The 17,530-nt window shown below is 50.3% G+C and overlaps 4 protein-coding genes across 5 annotated transcripts in view; 3 read left to right on the top strand and 1 right to left on the bottom strand.

Moving 5' to 3' along the window:
* The window catches only part of LOC6589342 (carboxypeptidase N subunit 2), a 46,750-nt gene extending 39,878 nt beyond the window's left edge, over window positions 1-6,872 (bottom strand). Inside the window, exon 1 of one of the 2 annotated variants that reach the window (XM_026988733.1) lies at window positions 6,779-6,872. The gene's annotated coding sequence lies outside the window, so the exon portion shown is untranslated. The remainder of the gene's footprint in view (window positions 1-6,778) is intronic. The other variant, XM_026988732.1, reaches the window with a different exon arrangement.
* LOC6589344 (chitinase-like protein Idgf1) lies at window positions 4,284-5,766 on the top strand. The gene is made up of 2 exons (XM_002015283.2): window positions 4,284-4,989; window positions 5,047-5,766. The coding sequence occupies exons 1-2, from the start codon at window positions 4,329-4,331 to the stop codon at window positions 5,703-5,705; spliced, it is 1,320 nt and encodes a 439-aa protein (XP_002015319.1). The 5' UTR covers window positions 4,284-4,328; the 3' UTR covers window positions 5,706-5,766.
* LOC6589345 (chitinase-like protein Idgf2) lies at window positions 6,040-8,674 on the top strand. The gene is made up of 3 exons (XM_002015284.2): window positions 6,040-6,166; window positions 7,349-7,906; window positions 7,968-8,674. The coding sequence occupies exons 1-3, from the start codon at window positions 6,058-6,060 to the stop codon at window positions 8,618-8,620; spliced, it is 1,320 nt and encodes a 439-aa protein (XP_002015320.1). The 5' UTR covers window positions 6,040-6,057; the 3' UTR covers window positions 8,621-8,674.
* A 232-nt stretch (window positions 8,675-8,906) lies between these two features.
* Window positions 8,907-10,949, top strand: LOC6589346 (chitinase-like protein Idgf3). The gene is made up of 3 exons (XM_002015285.2): window positions 8,907-9,397; window positions 9,481-10,032; window positions 10,099-10,949. The coding sequence occupies exons 1-3, from the start codon at window positions 9,277-9,279 to the stop codon at window positions 10,752-10,754; spliced, it is 1,329 nt and encodes a 442-aa protein (XP_002015321.1). The 5' UTR covers window positions 8,907-9,276; the 3' UTR covers window positions 10,755-10,949.
* Window positions 10,950-17,530: the final 6,581 nt, after the last annotated feature.

Here is a 17,530-nt window from a genome sequence, read left to right as displayed (position 1 = left end):
TCTGAAATTAAAAATTTATATACTTCGATTTCGAGGCGGGGTTTTGCTTCCTTTTTTTTTTTGTCTTTTTTGTGCGTACGATCAATATTTATTGGAGTGTCGCCTGGCGCTGTTTTTTAATGCAATTACGGACAATGCAAACAATTGGTTTTTATAGACTTATAAACCATTTTTATAGGCAACTGTCTGTCCCCCCCCCCCCACGCTCTTCCCAGATTTATGTCCAGCCTTTTTATTTATATTAACTTTTTTTCAGTTTTTTTTTTTTCCAGTGTGTACATTAAGTGGCATTAATTATTATTTATGACATTGTTTTTGCCATTCAATTTTTATGATATTTTTCAATAAATTAATGCCATTATGAGTTTTCTTTTGTCTTAAACAGCATTTCGTATATTATAAAAATTAATTAATAACGATAAAATCTTGTTGTTGAGAAAAAAAACTTTGGAATAAGGGTTGAGGGGAAACGGAGATCGAGGTGTGGAAGGGTCAGGCAAAAGGATATCCAGAAGAGATCTCATATCTCAAGGCTTGAGGATCTTCCTGGGGCCCACCTTTCTTCCAGTTGGTGGCTATATCCTGCCTTCTATGGCCAGAAATGCCCCTGCCACCCCTGGGTATCCCACATTAAAAGATAACATGACGGCTACGAACAAAAAAATCACATTTTGATTGACCACAAAGCGTCGATATTGATTTACAGCAAAAAGTACGCCTATTGGACGGTGAGGAGAGGGGCAGAGAGGGGCAGAGAGGGACAGAGAAGGGCAGAGAGGGTCTGAGAGGGGGCAGAGAAGGGGCAGAGAGGGGTAGAGAGGGACAGAGCGGGCCAGAGAGGTGGCAGAGAGAGAGAGGGGATAATCGTGAGCCAGGGCCAACTGTCGCCGGACGCCACTAGGGTTTCGCTTCTCGGCTGACACTTGAGCAGCAGCAGAGACCTGGCCAAATCGCATAACCCTCGGCCAAAAAGCCAGTCAGTTAGCTGCAACTGGTAACCCGAGCCCCCGAAAGGTGGTCGGGGGGACGGGGGGGGGAGGCCAGAACAAATTGAGCAGAAAACCAGAAGGCGCCAGCCAGACAGAGACAGAGACAAAGAGGTGACGTGTGATGGATGGAGGGGAAGGGGAGGGGGGGCGCCCTCCCTTTGGGGCCTGGTATTTTGACACTTGCCACTCGTTCGGGCAACAAACAACAGTTATTTGGGCTTATAATGAATATGAGCAACAGACCGAAGGTCATCCCGTAGCCCGAGAAGAAGTCCTTCAAGGTTTCGTCTCGGTTCGCGCTGGCCGGTGACATGTGGCGCCACCAAAAACCAAAGCAATTTCCGGACCCGGCAACCGGCAACCGGCAGAGAACTAGATTTTCCGAACTTACTTTGAAGCCCAGGCCAGGTCTAATGAAGACAGCAACAACAAGAGAAGCATGTTCTGGCCTAATGAATGACAGTTCAGGGAATCAGCCAGGCTCTAATAGAGAGACCTGACTGACTCCCTGGAATGCCAGAGAGCACCCTCCTGAAAGACCTGAAGAGCTAAAGAAACGAAGGCTCTTTGTCTCATTAGAAAATTAGATTTTGAGGCGAGCTACAGGGCACTCTACAGAAGGAGGTCGTGGGACTAGGACAAGAGGCTTGTCACCGATGAAGAGGGGGAAACTATGGAGACTATAGCCATGGAAAGAAGGGCCTCTGTATCCCCCAAAACAGTGTGGAGGTCCCTTTTCTGGGTACAAGAGAGGAGCTCTTTCAAAGAGGAGCTTGGCTAATGAATCTATCGCTGAGATCCGAGTCCTCTGTACCTTCAATTGGAGCCATTTGCTGCCCATCCCAAAGAGTATCTTCACTTCGTTTTTGGCTGCCCCAAAAACTGTATTTTTCCTAGGTTTTTTTCCGCTTTATCCATTTCCTTTTTTGCGCTTAAATCAACAACAATTTTTAATTTCATTTTTCAAACGTCGCTTTGATACCTGCACGTCGCATTAGCAGCCCCCCACCCCCACCCCCGCGCAGCTCACACCTCCCCCGAAAAAGCACAAGACCCAAAACTGACAGACGGACTGACTGACTGATGGACTCTCACTGAGGGACCAGGGCCCAGCCCTTGGCTGATAATTTGATATGCCTCTGTGGTGGGGGGTGGCTACAACCGGGGGGTGCTTTAATTTTATTTGCACAAAAATGCGCCTCAATATTACCGAAAAAATACATTTGGACAAGGAAGCGTCGCGTCGCGTCGCCTTTTTTTTTTGGCTCTGTGGCCAAAGCAAATAAAATTCATTATGAATTTCTAATTATATTGCCCGCCAAAGGCAACCCCCAAAAATAACAACAAGAAAAAAAAAAGCTAAAAGTTGCCTCAAAAAAGTTTACATTTTTCCCTGCCCCACCACCCCGCTCTCCCAGACCCCCCTCCCCCCCTGGAAAAATGTCAAGCCGCACATTTGACAATGATGAATTTCCCTGGGCTTTGGCCAGCCACCCCTGGCGAAAAAAAAAGAGCGCCTTAGATAAACTGATTAGGCACATCAATTGGGCAGCAGCACTCCGTCCGGCTCCGCCCTCCACCGCCCGAAGGAAGGCCTTCACCTAATGGCAATTGTTTTGTGAAAATTGAATTTTCTTTTGTACTTTTGTGCTGCCGACATTTCATTGTCTGCCTGGTTACAGAAAACGCAGAAAACTCGGGCGGGCGTCTGTCTAATTAGAAATACGAAATAAGGCAAATGTTTTCTGCGGTTTTCTGCACCTGCTTCCCTGGCAGATAATGAGGGGCTGGCCAGGTGATACACAGCCCCCGGGGGGGGGGGGGGGGGGAGGGGTGGGCTCCCTCCCTAAATTGGTAAAGGTATTTATTTAAATTATTATTGGACTTAATTAAACGAGCCACAAAGCTGAGAAATGGAAAGAATGTCGAATAATGGAAAACAATTTCAAGTTTTCAAGCAAAAAGGCAAAAGGAATACCTAAGCTGGAGAGCCATTAAGATTATTTATATATGAAAAGGGTTCCCGGCAAGTCCTTGAATTACGAGGGGGTGGAGGGAGGCCAGAGCGGCCACAGATAAAGATTGAGGCACGTCGAAGCATTCTTTCGCGACTTTTATAGAGCCCAATCCATTAACCATCCCCCCCCAAAAATATATATTCCCATTAAATAAATGAAAGTCAAACAGTGCAGATCATAAATGTAATACAATCCCCTCGTTTCACGCATTTAACTATTTGGCATTGGTTGCTATTTGCCCCGCATTGATTGACTGATTGATGACTGACGGAAACTAACGAAATGGACGGCAAACAGAAACCAAAGGGGGGAGGGAAGGGTGGGGGACCAGGCTTGACCTATTTTAGCTGTGCCACAAGGCGAGAGAGCGGGAGGGGGAGGGTGTGAGTGTGAGTGTGAGTAGACAATGCCTGACGCTGCGGCTCGTTGATATAAATCAAAGAATAACGAGAGCCACAGATACAGATACAAAGCACACACTCGAAATCGGAGGACATTGAGGAGGATAATGCTGCCTCTCAACACGACTACGCCCTTACCCCGCCCCGCCCCGTTCCGCCTCTGTGCCGCCCCATTGTCAGCGCTAAGCAGCGTGTGAGGATTATTTCGCATTCTTTTGCAGGACTCTCTCCGTGTCCTTTGTATAATTGGCTGTGTCACATACGCCATCCTGCAACATCCTAACCATCCCCCCCACCCCCTCATTGTTGTGACTGTTGTCATTAGCTGTCGTTCGAGGTCCTTGTGCGGCTTTCGGGCCTTTGTTTTGGGTATTTAATGCTTCAATTGATTTTTGATGTGAAGTGCCTCCACAGACAGCTGCTGGTTGGGCGAACCTTTTCGTGGATCTGCCCAGCAGGTTGCCTGTGCCCGTCTAAAGATCTTAAAGATCAGCCAGGGGCCGGCACAGTGAAAGTCCCCCCAAATGGTTTAGAAAGAGCTCGAAAGAAAGAACGAATGAACAGAACCAAGGGTTTTAGGGAATATCCATCCAGCAACAACTCTCTATTTCCTGTTCATCTTTCCCTTTACAGACCCCAACCAAAACCCTCTTTAGAGGGCTTGAAAAGTACCTCGAAATGTGCCCCCACCCCCGACTGAGTCACAGCATAATTCTAGAAATTTGTTTACTGCAAAAAAAATGACGGCGTAAACTACGTAATACCTGAAAACCTGATAGCGGCCTCATCGTCTGGCGACTCTCGGAAACCGCGATAAGCCCCCATCTTGGCAGCTCAAAAGCTCCGAGAGTCGCTGCCCCTCAGACAGTCGTTAATATTCACTCCCAAAGTCAGGACGTACTTCTAGATTTCGACGGAGAATGCGACTACTTTTGCTCTGTTTAGTGGGGCTTCTCGGCCTCACAGATCTGACCCGGGCCGCCAGCAATCTGATCTGCTACTATGACTCGGCCTCGTATCTGCGCCAGGGCCTGGCCAAGCTGGCGCCCAACGACCTGGAGCTGGCCCTGCAGTTCTGCACGCATCTGGTGTACGGCTATGCGGGCCTCAAGCCCGGCACCAACGAGCTCTTCAGCCTCAACGTGGACCTGGACATGTTCCACTACAAGGACATAACGGGCCTGCACGCGAGGTTCCCCCAGCTGAAGATCCTGCTGAGTGTGGGCGGGGACCACGACGTGGACGAGACTCATCCCAACAAGTATGTGGAGCTGCTGGAGGCGAATCGCACCAGCCAGCAGAACTTCATAGACAGCAGCATGTTCCTGCTGAAGCGGAATGGCTTCGACGGCCTCGATCTGGCCTTCCAGCTGCCGCGGAATAAGCCCCGGAAGGTGCACGGCTCCATTGGCGGCTACTGGAAGCAGTTCAAGAAGCTCTTCACCGGCGACTTTGTCGTGGACCCCCAGGCGGAGCAGCACAGGGCCCAGTTCACGGATCTGGTGGGCAACCTGCACCAGGCCTTCAGCAATGCCAACCTCATGCTGACCCTCACGGTTCTACCGAACGTGAACTCCACTTGTAAGTACAGAGAGCAGGCCATGGAAATGGGCGTAGCACTGAAATCCTTTCGTTTAGGGTACTTCGATGTCCCCAAGCTGCATCCCCAGCTGGACTACATCAATCTGGCGGCCTTCGACTTCCTCACGCCGCTGCGCAATCCCGAGGAGGCCGACTACACGGCCCCGCTCCATCTGCCGGACGAACAGAACCGCCTGCCCCACCTGAACGTCGAGTTTCAGGTCAACTACTGGCTGCACAACCACTGTCCTGCCCACAAACTGAACCTGGGCATCGCCAGCTACGGCCGTGCCTGGCAGCTGACCAAGAACTCCGGCCTGAGTGGCCTGCCCGTGGTGCCGGAGACGTACGGACCAGCGCCCGGTGGCCTGCAGATCGCCAGTGCCGAGGGCCTGCTCAGTTGGCCGGAGATCTGCTCGAAGCTGGTCCAGAACTCCACGGCCCTGTACAGGGGGGCCGCGGCGCCCCTGCGCAAGGTCACGGATTTGAGCCAGAAGTACGGCAACTACGCTCTGCGTCCGGCCGACGAGAACGGCGATCACGGCCTGTGGCTGAGCTACGACGATCCCGACTTTGCGGGCATCAAGGCGGCCTACGCCAAGAGCCGGGGACTCGGCGGCATGGCCGTCTTCGATCTGGGCTGCGACGACTTCCGGGGCCTCTGCACGGGCCAGAAGTATCCCATAGTACGTTCTATTAAGTATTTCATGGGCTGAAAGGGGGCCGGGAGGGGAGCTAACGATGGCGAAATAAATTTTGTAAATTCTAATCAGCAAAGTGTGGGGTTTTTTTTTCGATTGCGAATGGCCTCAGACACTTGACCCTCAGTCGCCGTCGCCGTCTCCGTAAACAAAACTAAAACTTGGATCGTACTTGTACTCGACTCGGCTCTCCCCCTCTCTCTCCTCCTCTCTCTCCCTCTCTGTGTGGCTCCAAGCAAAGCTCCAGCTTAAGCTTTTCGTGCTGTCATTCGATTTCGATTTCGGTTTCTATTTCTGTTTTCATTTCAGTTTCATTTTCAGCTGCGACTTTAGTTCGATTTCATTTGATCTTCGCTGCGGTTGTGTAATGAAGCTGTTGTTGTGGCTCTCGTCTGTCGCGTGCCTCCTTGTGGCTGGCACTGAGGCGGCCTCCAATCTGGTCTGCTACTATGACTCCTCCAGTTATGTGAGAGAAGGTAAGAGGATCTGAGGGGGGGTCTGCCGGGTGGGGAGCACTCCCTGGGGGGGAGCAGAGATCAAAGATTCTCCAAGGCTGGGCTATAAATGGTCACAGGGAAGTACATTTCGGCTTAGTTGGGAGCATATTTCAATTAAAAGTGTTGGAAATTAAGTAGTTTAGGTGTTCCTTGTGCCCCCTACCCCTTCTAGAATGTACATTCCTCTACAGAAGATAGTTCTCTGGAAGCCCAAGCCCTTAGTCAGCCTCTAAAACTAGCACAACAAACACTTAAACACTTTGATTAGCATGTGCCAAACTCACACACACCTCTAGAAATTCCTAGAAATATATGAAATACCCGCTAAACGAGTTACATAACAATTTGTGTATTCAAAACAAAACTGGGAATTAATTCAATTCAATTCGAACAGCCAGAAAGAGATAGAGAGAGAGAGCTGTGCCACTGAAACGGGGGCCCACTGTGTCCGGGGGAGGTCAGTGGCTTATCGGACAAGTTTTTCGTCCAAAGAGAGAGACTCCGCGACGAGAGAGAGAGAAGGCTCTCCCGCAGAGCAGAGACCGTAGACGGTTGCACTTCTTGAAAGCTAATTGCAGGTGGATTACTCACTTACCAGGCCGTAATCAGAGGTAATTATTGGATGATAGGCCAAAAAATGATTCACTCGGAGATCTCTGTTTGATCTGTTTTGAAATGAAAACCAGAGCGTACAACACACAGCGAGAGCAACACGACAACTGCCCCAGCGACTTGCGGCCTGCAGAGATTGAAACAAGTGGCAGGCAGAGCAGCAAGTGACTCAGCAGCGTTGAACAGTGGTTGCAAAACGAGATACTACATTAATTGGGACTTGGAAGAGCTATAGAGCTATATCAAAGTGTTTGAGTTTCCCCCATTGATGGCCTCTGCGCCACTGTGCCACGCACCCAAGCGAGCAGAGCCACAATGAACCGCTCGCTGGGCTCACACTCTGTTGGCGTTCAATTAAGCCACTGAAAAAACAGCGAGACAATGGAGATGACAAGCCACACGGGGGGGTGGAGTGGGGTGGGCTGGGCTGGGGCTCAATGCGGAGAGGGAGAGCGATGTCGAGTGTCGCTCTCCAAGCTAGAGCTGACGATTATTTGTCATTCCAAGCAATTTGTCGTACATCTTATGAATATTAAATTCGCCTTTCAGGCCTGGGCAAGCTGCTCAATCCCGACCTGGAGATCGCCCTGCAGTTCTGCACGCATCTGGTGTACGGCTATGCGGGCCTGCGGGCGGACAACTACCAGGCGCACAGCCTCAACGAGAACCTGGACATCTACAAGCACCAGTACTCCGAGGTGACCTCGCTCAAGCGCAAGTATCCCCACCTGAAGGTGCTGCTGAGTGTGGGCGGCGATCGCGACATCGATGTGGAGCACCCCAACAAGTACGTGGAGCTGCTGGAGGGCGAGAAGGTGCGCCAGGTGGGCTTCATCCAGTCGGCCTTTTCGCTGGTGAAGAACTACGGCTTCGATGGCCTGGATCTGGCCTACCAGTTCCCCAGGAACAAGCCGCGGAAGGTGCACGGGGACGTGGGCTCCGCCTGGAAGAGCATCAAGAAACTGTTCACCGGCGACTTTGTCGTGGATCCCCAGGCCGCTCTGCACAAGGAGCAGTTCACGGCCTTTGTGCGGGATGTCAAGGACTCGCTCCGGCCCGATGGCCTGCTGCTCAGCCTGACGGTCCTGCCCAACGTGAACTCCACATGTGAGTACCAGATGGGTTTCTCTCTAGAATATAGATATATCTGCAATCCTCTCTCCTTTAGGGTACTTTGATATACCCGCCCTGAACGGCCTGGTGGACTTTGTGAACCTGGCCGCCTTTGATTTCATCACGCCCGCCCGCAATCCCGAGGAGGCCGACTTCACGGGGCCCATCTACCATCCAGAGTCGAAGGATCGTCTGGCCCACTACAATGCCGATTTCCAGGTGAACTACTGGCTCCAGCAGGGCTTCCCCTCCAGCAAACTGAACCTGGGCGTCTCCACCTACGGCAATGCCTGGAAACTGACGCCCGAATCGGGTCTGGACGGTGTCCCAGTGGTGCCGCACACCGATGGTCCCGCCAAGGAGGGCTCCCAGTCCCAGAAGCCGGGTCTCCTCAGCTACGCGGAGATCTGTGGCAAGCTGACGAATCCCCAGAACCAGTACCTCAAGGGCAACGACTCCCCGCTGCGCCGTGTCACCGATCCCACGAAACGCTTCGGCACCTACGCCTTTCGTCCCGTCGACGGGGCCGTCACCGAGGGCCTCTGGGTGAGCTACGACGATCCCGACGGCGCCTCCAACAAGGCGGCCTATGCGCGGGTCAAGAACCTCGGGGGCGTGGCCCTGTTCGACCTGAGCTACGACGATTTCCGCGGACAGTGCACTGGCGACAAGTATCCGCTGCTGCGCGCCGTCAAATACCGTTTGTAAATGCTTTTCGGTGGAGATATTTTAGTACTCGAAATAAATATTTACCCAACACTGTTCGTAGATTGAAGTGGGCTCTAAACAGACAAATCTAGAGGCCTTTTCCAGTGATTTTTAGGCAGCTGTGAACGATACACAGTTTTCGTTTTCAAAATTCAAATCTGTGCACTTTTTTCTGATCAAATTTCCAAGCTTTCTTTCATTATTAACCTTGTAATGACGTATCTCGGTAAACTGTGAACTAAATTTTGGGCAAAATATTTGCAGAGGCCTTGCTAGTGACTACCCCCCCCGCCATAAATTGCTGAAGATTTGCCGAGTCGCTGGGCATTATCTCTCGAGTAAACTGGAAGTAAACGCGGCTGTGTAAATTTCCCGGGAACCAGAGCCGGAGTGATCTCATTGAACTGGCGGTGTCAGCTGTCACTTGATTTCTTGATAATAAGCCCCACGAATTACGTGTCGTGTCCGCCTATTGTTCGGTTCGACTCTAGAAAAGCTCCGACCACGGGCCAGTGCCAGTGGCAGTGCCATTCGAATTCAGTTTTGTTTCGCATCTCGCCAGAGACGGACACATCACATCTCACATCTCACATCACCTGCCTACGCACTCCATTCCGTTCTCTTTGTGAATCTCTCTCTCTATCGAGGTCTACACGATGATGTACTCTCTGTGGCTCGGCCTGGGGCTGAGTGTGATGCTCTTGGCATCGTTTTCAGCGGTGAGCGGAGCTCCTAATCTGGTGTGCTTCTATGACTCGCAGGGCTTCCAGCGTCAGGGTAAGTGTCGTGTGAGACTTTCCAGTTCCCCGTAATTTAAACCTGCCTCTTGCCCGCTCTCCGTTCCCCTTTCTGTGGCCCAGGCCTGGCTCAATTTACGATGACGGATATGGAGCTGGCACTGCAGTTTTGCACTCATATCATCTACGGCTATGCGGGCGTCAATGCGGATAACTCGGAGCTGCAGAGCATCAACAAGCGGCTGGACTTCGAGCAGCGACACTTGGCCCAGTTCACGGCGCTCAAGGACCGCTATCCGCACATCAAGTTCCTGCTGAGTGTGGGCGGCGACGCCGACCAGAACGAGGGTAATCAATACATCAAGCTCTTGGAGTCGGGACAGCAGGGTCACAGGCGCTTCATCGAGTCCGCTCGCGATGTGGTGCGTCGCTTCAACTTTGATGGCCTCGATCTGGCCCTTCAGCTGCCCCGCAACAAGCCGCGCAAGGTCCACGGGGACGTGGGCTCCGCCTGGAAGAGCTTCAAGAAGTTCTTCACCGGCGACTACATTGTGGACGAGGATTCGGAGACCCACAAGGGACAGTTGACGGCTCTGATCAAGGATCTGAGCAGCGCCTTCAAGGCCAACAATCTTCTGTTGAGTCTCACCGTCTTGCCGAATGTCAACTCCAGCTGTAAGTGGCCCCCCAGCTGACCCCCCAAGAAGCCCCTTTTAAACGAATATCTGTGCCTCTTTCCAGGGTACTACGACGCCCCTGCCATTGAACCCAGCTTGGACTTCATCAACCTGGGAACCTTTGATTTCCTCACCCCCCAGCGCAATCCCGAGGAGGCCGACTTCTCCGCCCCCCTGTACGAGGCCTTCGGACAGAACCGTCTGGGCCACTACAACGTCAACTACCAGCTGGAGCACTGGCTGCTGCAGCGCGTGCCCGCCCACAAGCTGAACATCGGCATTGCCGCCTACGGCAGGGCCTGGAAGCTCAGCACCGGCTCCGGGGACTCGGGCATGCCTGTGGTGGCCGCCGCAGAGGGGGCCGCACCTGCCGGACGCCAGAGCAAGCAGGAGGGAATGCTGAACTGGGCCGAGATCTGTCAACTGATGCCGAATCCCAGCAATGCGAATGCCAAAGGAGCCGACGCTCCTGTGCGCCGCGTGCTGGACCCCACCAAGCGCTACGGTAGCTACGCCTTCCGTGCCGCCGACTCCAACGGCGAGCACGGCCTGTGGATCAGCTACGACGATCCCGACTCGGCCTCCAGCAAGGCCTCCTATGTGCGCTCCAAGAACCTGGGCGGCGTGGCCTTCTTCGATCTGACGCAGGACGACTTCCGCGGCCAGTGCACCACCGATCGCTTCCCCATGCTGCGTGCCATCAAGTACCGCCTGCTCTGAGGCCCATGAAGACATCATCAGCCTCGGCCCCAGCCACGCAAATGTCACAATGATGGGGGGGAGGAGGAGGTGGAGGGTCCAACGGTGTTCCAAATGTCACCCAATGGGTCTCTGTCTGTCGCTGTCGCTGTGGCTGTCCCTTTTTGCAAATTAATTACAAAGTTGTAAACTAAAATGCACCGCAAATTAATTCGATGTGCCTGGTCCTTGCGCATTGCGCAGTAGCCATCTCTCTCTGGGGGCTTTAATTGCCTCTCTTTGCATTGAATTGTTTGGCGCCCACGTCTGCGCACCGCTCGCTTTATCATCCCGGACCCATCTCGGTCAAATGGCATTTCGCGGTGGCGTTTTTTGCCGTTCAGTTCGGTTCGGTTTGCTTTGCAGATTTCCAGATTTTGTCTCTCGCCAAAGCCGCAGTTGCGACTGCGCAACTGGGTTTTGTGTAATTGGCGCTACATACGCGAGGCAGGCCACTCTCCGGGCCGGGCCGGGCCGGGCCGATCCTCGGGCTCCCTGCCATATGCGTACTCGCCCGGTGGGTGCCTGTGTCGTCTGTTCACCGAATAGCTGACATACCACCATGCAAAAGGTTGCCACCGAAGGGAGCGCGGGGCTCCGTCCATTGGCGGGGGTGTCTGGCCCGGCTGCCTCGACTGGCGACGACAACGACACGATGTAAGACAACTAAATTAAGTTATTGTTTCTGGCCAAGCAACCCCGGGGAGTAGCCGACTTTGGGTTGCTCTACAGAGGCAAAGACCAAGGCGATATGGGAGTCACACATATCTTGGGAAGCTGTCCTTCTTGGGCCTCCTTCAGGGTCTTCCCCCTCGTTATCTCTGGATCTGAATATGCTGCCCGGGGACCTGGACCTTTTGTGAGTGTCTCCCACACTTGCCCTAACCACTTATCCCCTGGCAGAGCCAGGCAGTTCTAGCTGCTATCTATGCGGCTTATCCGGGAATCGTGATCTTATTAAGCAAACTATACACTCGGAAAATTATTTGCAATTGGCGCAATGCCTTATTGGAATGCAAAATATGCCATTAGTGGCAGAAGTCGAGACCTGGCCATCCACAGCTCACTTCCCAGAGGCCCTCAAGGCCCTCAAGGCCCTAAAGGGCATGGGCATGGGCTTGGGCTTGGGCATGCCAATCGCATAGCGTACAAGTTGTAAACACGGCATTGTTTTTGGCCACTGTTCCATAATATAAGCCAAAACAGAAGCCAAGGGTAACCCAACTGAAATATCGTTGATCGTGTTCGAAGTGCTCCTAGGCTGAGGCTGTTTCAGAGGCTGTTGCAGAGGCACTCCACTCCTGGCTTTTGCCTTGTCGCCTCATCTAATTAAGGAGCATTTGGTCCATGGCGGCGTCTACAAGATCTGTTCATGATTATTGCCCCCAAAGCTATCGCTTGCCAGAGGCCCCAGGCCCCTGCCCCAGGCCCCAGCTGCTGCATCCTCCGACTCCTGCAAATGACAAATATGTTGCTTGCAGCAGACTTCGACTTCGACTGGCTGCTTCCATGGAAGGCGAAGGCTCCACTGTGTTGCCTCTTTAAATAAAGATATTTTCGCCCTCATTACGCGCTGTGTCCTTTTGTTTATTTGCTGCTGGCCACAGATTTTTCTTCGTTTTTTCTTCGTTTTTTTTTTGTTTTTCGTTGGTCGATGAAGTGTCGCTGATTGCGCGTTGCATTGTTTTGGCCAGGTCAGCAGCGCGATGTTGGCGATAAGGAAATGCATGTTGGTCAGGGATTGGGTCTCTCGACTCCCAGATATGATAAGCTGCTTGGCCGGTCTACCTGGACGATAAGGATTTCCTTGGAAAGATGCCTGACAAAAAGTGGCTTAGTTTTTGTCCAAAGACATTAGTATGAATGCGGCTCTGAGGGTTTGCCCTGGCCCAACTTGGTCCCACAGCTGCTTCACAGCCTCACAAAGAACTTGGCTAACTGGAGGCTATCCCGGGCCTCAGTCTCGCTCCTCCTCCGCACTCTCCCCCCATTGTTATACCAGTGCTCGCCTTGAGTTTGCATTTTTATTGCTTTGTTAATTTTAAATAAGCCACGCGACTTTATGTATGAACCCATAAGTTCCACGAACATCGTTAAGGCCTGGATGGCTCTTCACCTCGTTAGAGTCCCAGTCCCAGTCCCAGCCCCAGTCCCACAATCCGAATTGAGCTGTCCGCTCCGACAGGGAGATCGTTCTCGTTCAATTGTCAGCGGGTTGTCACACAAAATGATTTACAGATGACGATCATTGACTCTCCGATGGCCAAGTGGCGCCAGCAAGAAGTTTGTGGGAGAACTTGGCCAGAGAATAATGGGTAGAAATGGTTGGGGACTATGGTATACCCTTTGAAGGCTTGCAAGGAGACCTCTTCATAGGGAAGGTACCCCGAAATGGTATAATATCGAGGTCTAAAGGAGGTCGCAGTCACCTTTCCTATGTACCCAGCCTCTCCCTGAAGGGTATACGCTATTCTCAGGCAGCATCGTGCAGAGCCCGACATTCGTTTATAGATTTTTAACGCCCAGATCGTGTATATGTCTGACCACAATTATTTTGGACAACAAAAAAGCCTTTCGCTGCAGCGTCCTGTATTCGGTTCGGTTCGGTTCGGTTCTGTTTTTATTCATAAACAAGCGACAATAAAAATGTGCCATAACAAGTTAAGGTTATTCTTGTTTAAACGAAATAAACAACTCATAAAATTATGCTACACAAAAAACAAAAAAAAAACCAACAACGAGAAGAATCAGAAAGTTTTTTGTTTATATTTTGTGTAAATTTTTGTTCGCACCAATTAAATTCAATTAGCTGACAGCTCTGCCCGGTTCGGGGTCTATGCGGGGTCCGTACGGGGTCTAGGTGTGATGATGTGATAGATAACCCCGAGCGGCACCTAAGCTGCCAGGGTGTGGGTCTGTATCTGTATCTGTATCTGTGTGTCCGTGTGCGTGTGCGTCTGCGGCTAGCTGTAGCGCCACTGCCTCGTAAAAGGTTAGTTTAAACAAATAAACACGTGGAATTTAATGAAGAAACGTGTGTGGCTCTCTGAATATGGCATATGTGCTACATAGAGGGCAGAGCGAGACAAACGAGGCTGATATCGTAATGGTATAAGTGGGTTAAATGGTATGGATTGGACTGCGTGGAGGATGGGGGTATAGTAGGTTAGGAGTAAAAATTTGTAGGGCAAAGATTAAAGAGGATTGGGAGCAGAGAACTCTTTGGTGTTCTTACGATTAGTACTTAAATATGCTTAAGATACATCGATACATCCCTTTTGTTACTTTGAGAGACGCGGCAAGGGCAGCGGCTCTACTTCTATGCCCAATACCCAGTATATACATATATATAGGCTATATATTACCTATATAACATATTTTAAACCTAATTATATGAACGCAAGCGCCGGAAATGGTACCGGATCCATTGACTGCCGCGTCACAGATCTAATATTTCGGAATACATTGAGTATCTGCATCATCTAGACACCTATTCCCTCTTCATAGCATCAAAACTGTTATATTTTTCTGCTCTACAAGATATATCTTATCTAAATAGATATATAGACTACCTTCCTCCTCCCCCCATGAGCCTGCAAAATGGCAAACAACAAACAAACAAATTGCCAAAGACTTGCGGTCACCAAAAGAATGTGCATAAACATTTGCAAAACTTTTGATTTGGCACTAAAAACGAGCAGGGGGGGGGGGGGGGGGGGGGAAGTGTGAAAACGTCTAAAGACAGGAATCTATGACTCGAAATGGGATTAGTATTGGGGAGCGAAGGAACCAGCAGACCAGGGCAGGGGGGCAGGGGGGCAGGGGGGCAGGGCAGATGACGACGCGCCTTAAACAAACAAATAAAAGTCGCCCAGCAAATGGCCAACTGACTAACAGAATCCATCCATCGACTGGCGGCACGCGTTTGGTCTGGGCCTTAGAAATTTAATTAAATCGTCAGAGGAACAATAAAAACTTCAGAGGAGCATGGACCTGGACCTGGGACCTGGACCTGGCTGCAGACTTTTATTACGCACTGCTCTATGCGCAATAACTCAAAAAATACTTTGACCCGTGTATCATTAAAATCAAAATCGAGAAAGAGAGAGAGAGAGAGAGTGAATGCACCACCCACGCGGGCTGGGGCTGGTCCTAGGCGGGGGGCGGGGGGCTGTTCGACATATCATGGATCTTGAGATTTGCCATTAAAAATGTTTAGATGCACAAATAAACACTAGGCGGGCCATGGAATCGTTAAATGGGGGCCCCCGAAGGCCCAATTGTAAACATTTAGTGGGGCAAAAGAAGCGAAACTGGAAGATTCTTGGCCTTACAAATGGGGCTCTGTCGGCATTTGAATGTACTTAGATAAAGTACTTGGAAGACAATGAAATAAGTTTGTGTATCTTGTTGGATGGTGACAAAAGAGATGGCCCTTCGAAGAAGGCAGCCTTCAAATCGTTGAGTCAATCAGTGCACACGCATCTTTATCTCTCTCGCCAGGCAGGAAATCGACTACCCCCCCACCACCGCCACACCCTTATTTTTCTTTAGGGAAAATTAGTATGCAACCCTTTTTGGTCGGGTTTTGGGCTGATAACAAAAAACGGTAATGTCAAACGTGGTTTAGCGATACGTCATCGTGATTTGCCAAAATTTGACAGCCGAAAACGTGGAAAGAAAGGAGCAAGGGTTGGATATGCTGGTTGGGGGGGGGGGTTCGGGGGTTGGGGGTTGGTTTTTTGCATAAATTGCTTAACAATTGGGCAATGTATGTTTGTCTCAGTCAATCGGTTGCCTTCTGACAGCAGCTGAGAGATTACGGCAATGATTTGCCAGAATACCAAGGCTGGCAACACTTTGACATCTTTCGGCTCTTCTGGCCGGCCCTCGGAGGCACTTCCCTGGGTTGCGTGACACGCGGAGATTTCTCATTTGGCCGCAAATCGAACTGCCAACTTGCCAAATTGTTGTCCTCTCTCATTGATGCGTGCGTGCGTGTGTGCTCGTGGAGGCAAACAGTTGGACAAATTGAATCTACAGATTCGCAGATTCCCTGGAGCACAGCAACAGCAACAACAAGAAGAACAAGAATTGAATTATCATTTGCTGGTGCATCAGACTTAATTCGTTCTGGCGCTGTACGCGTGCGCACGCAAAATCCCCAACTGGAGACCCTCTCCCCGCACTAAACTGCCCCCCTGCTGGGGCAAAAACACAAGCGACTGACATAATCGTGATATATTAGCACGAAGAGCAGTTCCAAGTTCATCTTGTCTCTCACCTCAAGCTCCCAACGAAAAGGAAACCAGGGCAGTGAATGAAAGTTGGGAATAGTGTGGGACTTGTGTGGGATTTGGGGTTTATTCGGGGCTATCAAGGGCTGAAATTAAAGATATTGATGTAATATGGGGGCCAACGTCAAAGGTTTCCCCGTATTTAATACAAAAAGCATAGTTTTTGAAGTAAAAGTGCATTTTGTAGCATTACAAATGGTAGAAAACTTCCACTTTGGTTCGCTATATCTTCAGCTATATCCGTATCTATTGTGTCTATCGACACGAATCAAAAATCTGGTAAACAGTCATAGATTTATCTTATCAATCCATTAGTTTTTGTAGATATCCACGCTGCAGAAGCAGAGGGGAAAATTATGAAAGTGCGCAAAGTCAGGCAAACGCGGGTTTTTAATTTTCAAAAAATATTTTGGTGATATATGGCAACATTCAAGTATGAGGAAGTGATCTACTCAGCCAGGCCTACAAACTAATTTTTTCCCCGTGGAAAGCACAGTCAAAAGTTTTAATTTTATAGCAGCTAAAGCCCCAAACCCTCTTCGCCTAAGAGACTTTGCACTATATAAAATACAAGAAGACGAATCAAGTCAATCCCTAATACATAATGCATAAGGCGGGCTTTTCCTTGGCTCAACACTTTCAATTTAGATTAAATTTCAGTTCACAGCGGCGCTACCCCCACCCCCCAACCAGCACAACCCCAATCGACCCAAACCATCCATCACGCACTCGCACTGGCACTCGCATATGGCAAATAAAAACGTCATCGATCAGATCCTGGCAGGGCGCCCAATGCTATGCAATAATATGTTATGCTCCGAGTACACAAGAAACCCACAAAAAAATGAAAAGAAAATCGCTGACAAATTAAAATGCAAAGCCAAGTGAAACTTGCTCAATAGATTTTCCAAAAAAAAAAAGAAACACCAATGACGAATGCTGAAAGAATTAAGATGGATCACATGACGGAATGACGGCCAGAAAAAGAAAGGACAACTACAGGAGGAGAGGAAACCAAAACCAACAAGAAACGAAGAAGCGAAGAGTTGAACTCGCACAATGGGCATCAATGGGAATGCTGGTAAAAAGAAAAGAAAAAAAAACGAATTGAAAACATCTTTCAGATACGATTTTGCCATTCGGCTGGCTGCCTGGATGATGCAGCAATTTGGCTACCTACAAACCGTCATGGTCATGTCACTCACTCACTCCATCGCATCGAATCCATCGGCAGCCGCCAAAAAGAGTTTGAATTTCAAATTGAATTGAAACGAAGTAAATGACGTTGAAAACTTACAAGGTGCGGGGGGGGATCCCCCCAATGAAATGCCTTAATGGTTAATATACCAATGAATCCCAGACCCAAACCCAGTCCCAGCAAAACTGTCCAGTCATGGCGCCAGCACAGAGGAAAAACTAAAACAGGATATGAGCGTGGCAATGAGTAGCATGTGGCAAATC

This window comes from Drosophila persimilis, unplaced genomic scaffold (assembly GCF_003286085.1).
Source record: "Drosophila persimilis strain 14011-0111.01,24,50 unplaced genomic scaffold, DperRS2 tig00000191-arrow-pilon, whole genome shotgun sequence".
In the NCBI taxonomy this organism is placed as follows: domain Eukaryota; kingdom Metazoa; phylum Arthropoda; class Insecta; order Diptera; family Drosophilidae; genus Drosophila; species Drosophila persimilis.
This window is presented reverse-complemented; position numbering and strand designations above follow the sequence as displayed.

What these genes read in the sequence shown, in the direction of transcription:
- LOC6589344 (XM_002015283.2), top strand. Translation starts at nt 4,329, where the DNA reads ATGCGACTACTTTTGCTCTGTTTAGTGGGGCTTCTCGGCCTCACAGAT. An exon ending in ACCGAACGTGAACTCCACTT is followed by an intron (nt 4,990 to 5,046) that starts GTAAGTACAGAG and finishes CCTTTCGTTTAG; the next exon opens with GGTACTTCGATGTCCCCAAG.
- LOC6589345 (XM_002015284.2), top strand. Translation starts at nt 6,058, where the DNA reads ATGAAGCTGTTGTTGTGGCTCTCGTCTGTCGCGTGCCTCCTTGTGGCT. An exon ending in CTCCAGTTATGTGAGAGAAG is followed by an intron (nt 6,167 to 7,348) that starts GTAAGAGGATCT and finishes TTCGCCTTTCAG; the next exon opens with GCCTGGGCAAGCTGCTCAAT. An exon ending in GCCCAACGTGAACTCCACAT is followed by an intron (nt 7,907 to 7,967) that starts GTGAGTACCAGA and finishes TCTCTCCTTTAG; the next exon opens with GGTACTTTGATATACCCGCC.
- LOC6589346 (XM_002015285.2), top strand. Translation starts at nt 9,277, where the DNA reads ATGATGTACTCTCTGTGGCTCGGCCTGGGGCTGAGTGTGATGCTCTTG. An exon ending in GCAGGGCTTCCAGCGTCAGG is followed by an intron (nt 9,398 to 9,480) that starts GTAAGTGTCGTG and finishes TCTGTGGCCCAG; the next exon opens with GCCTGGCTCAATTTACGATG. An exon ending in GCCGAATGTCAACTCCAGCT is followed by an intron (nt 10,033 to 10,098) that starts GTAAGTGGCCCC and finishes GCCTCTTTCCAG; the next exon opens with GGTACTACGACGCCCCTGCC.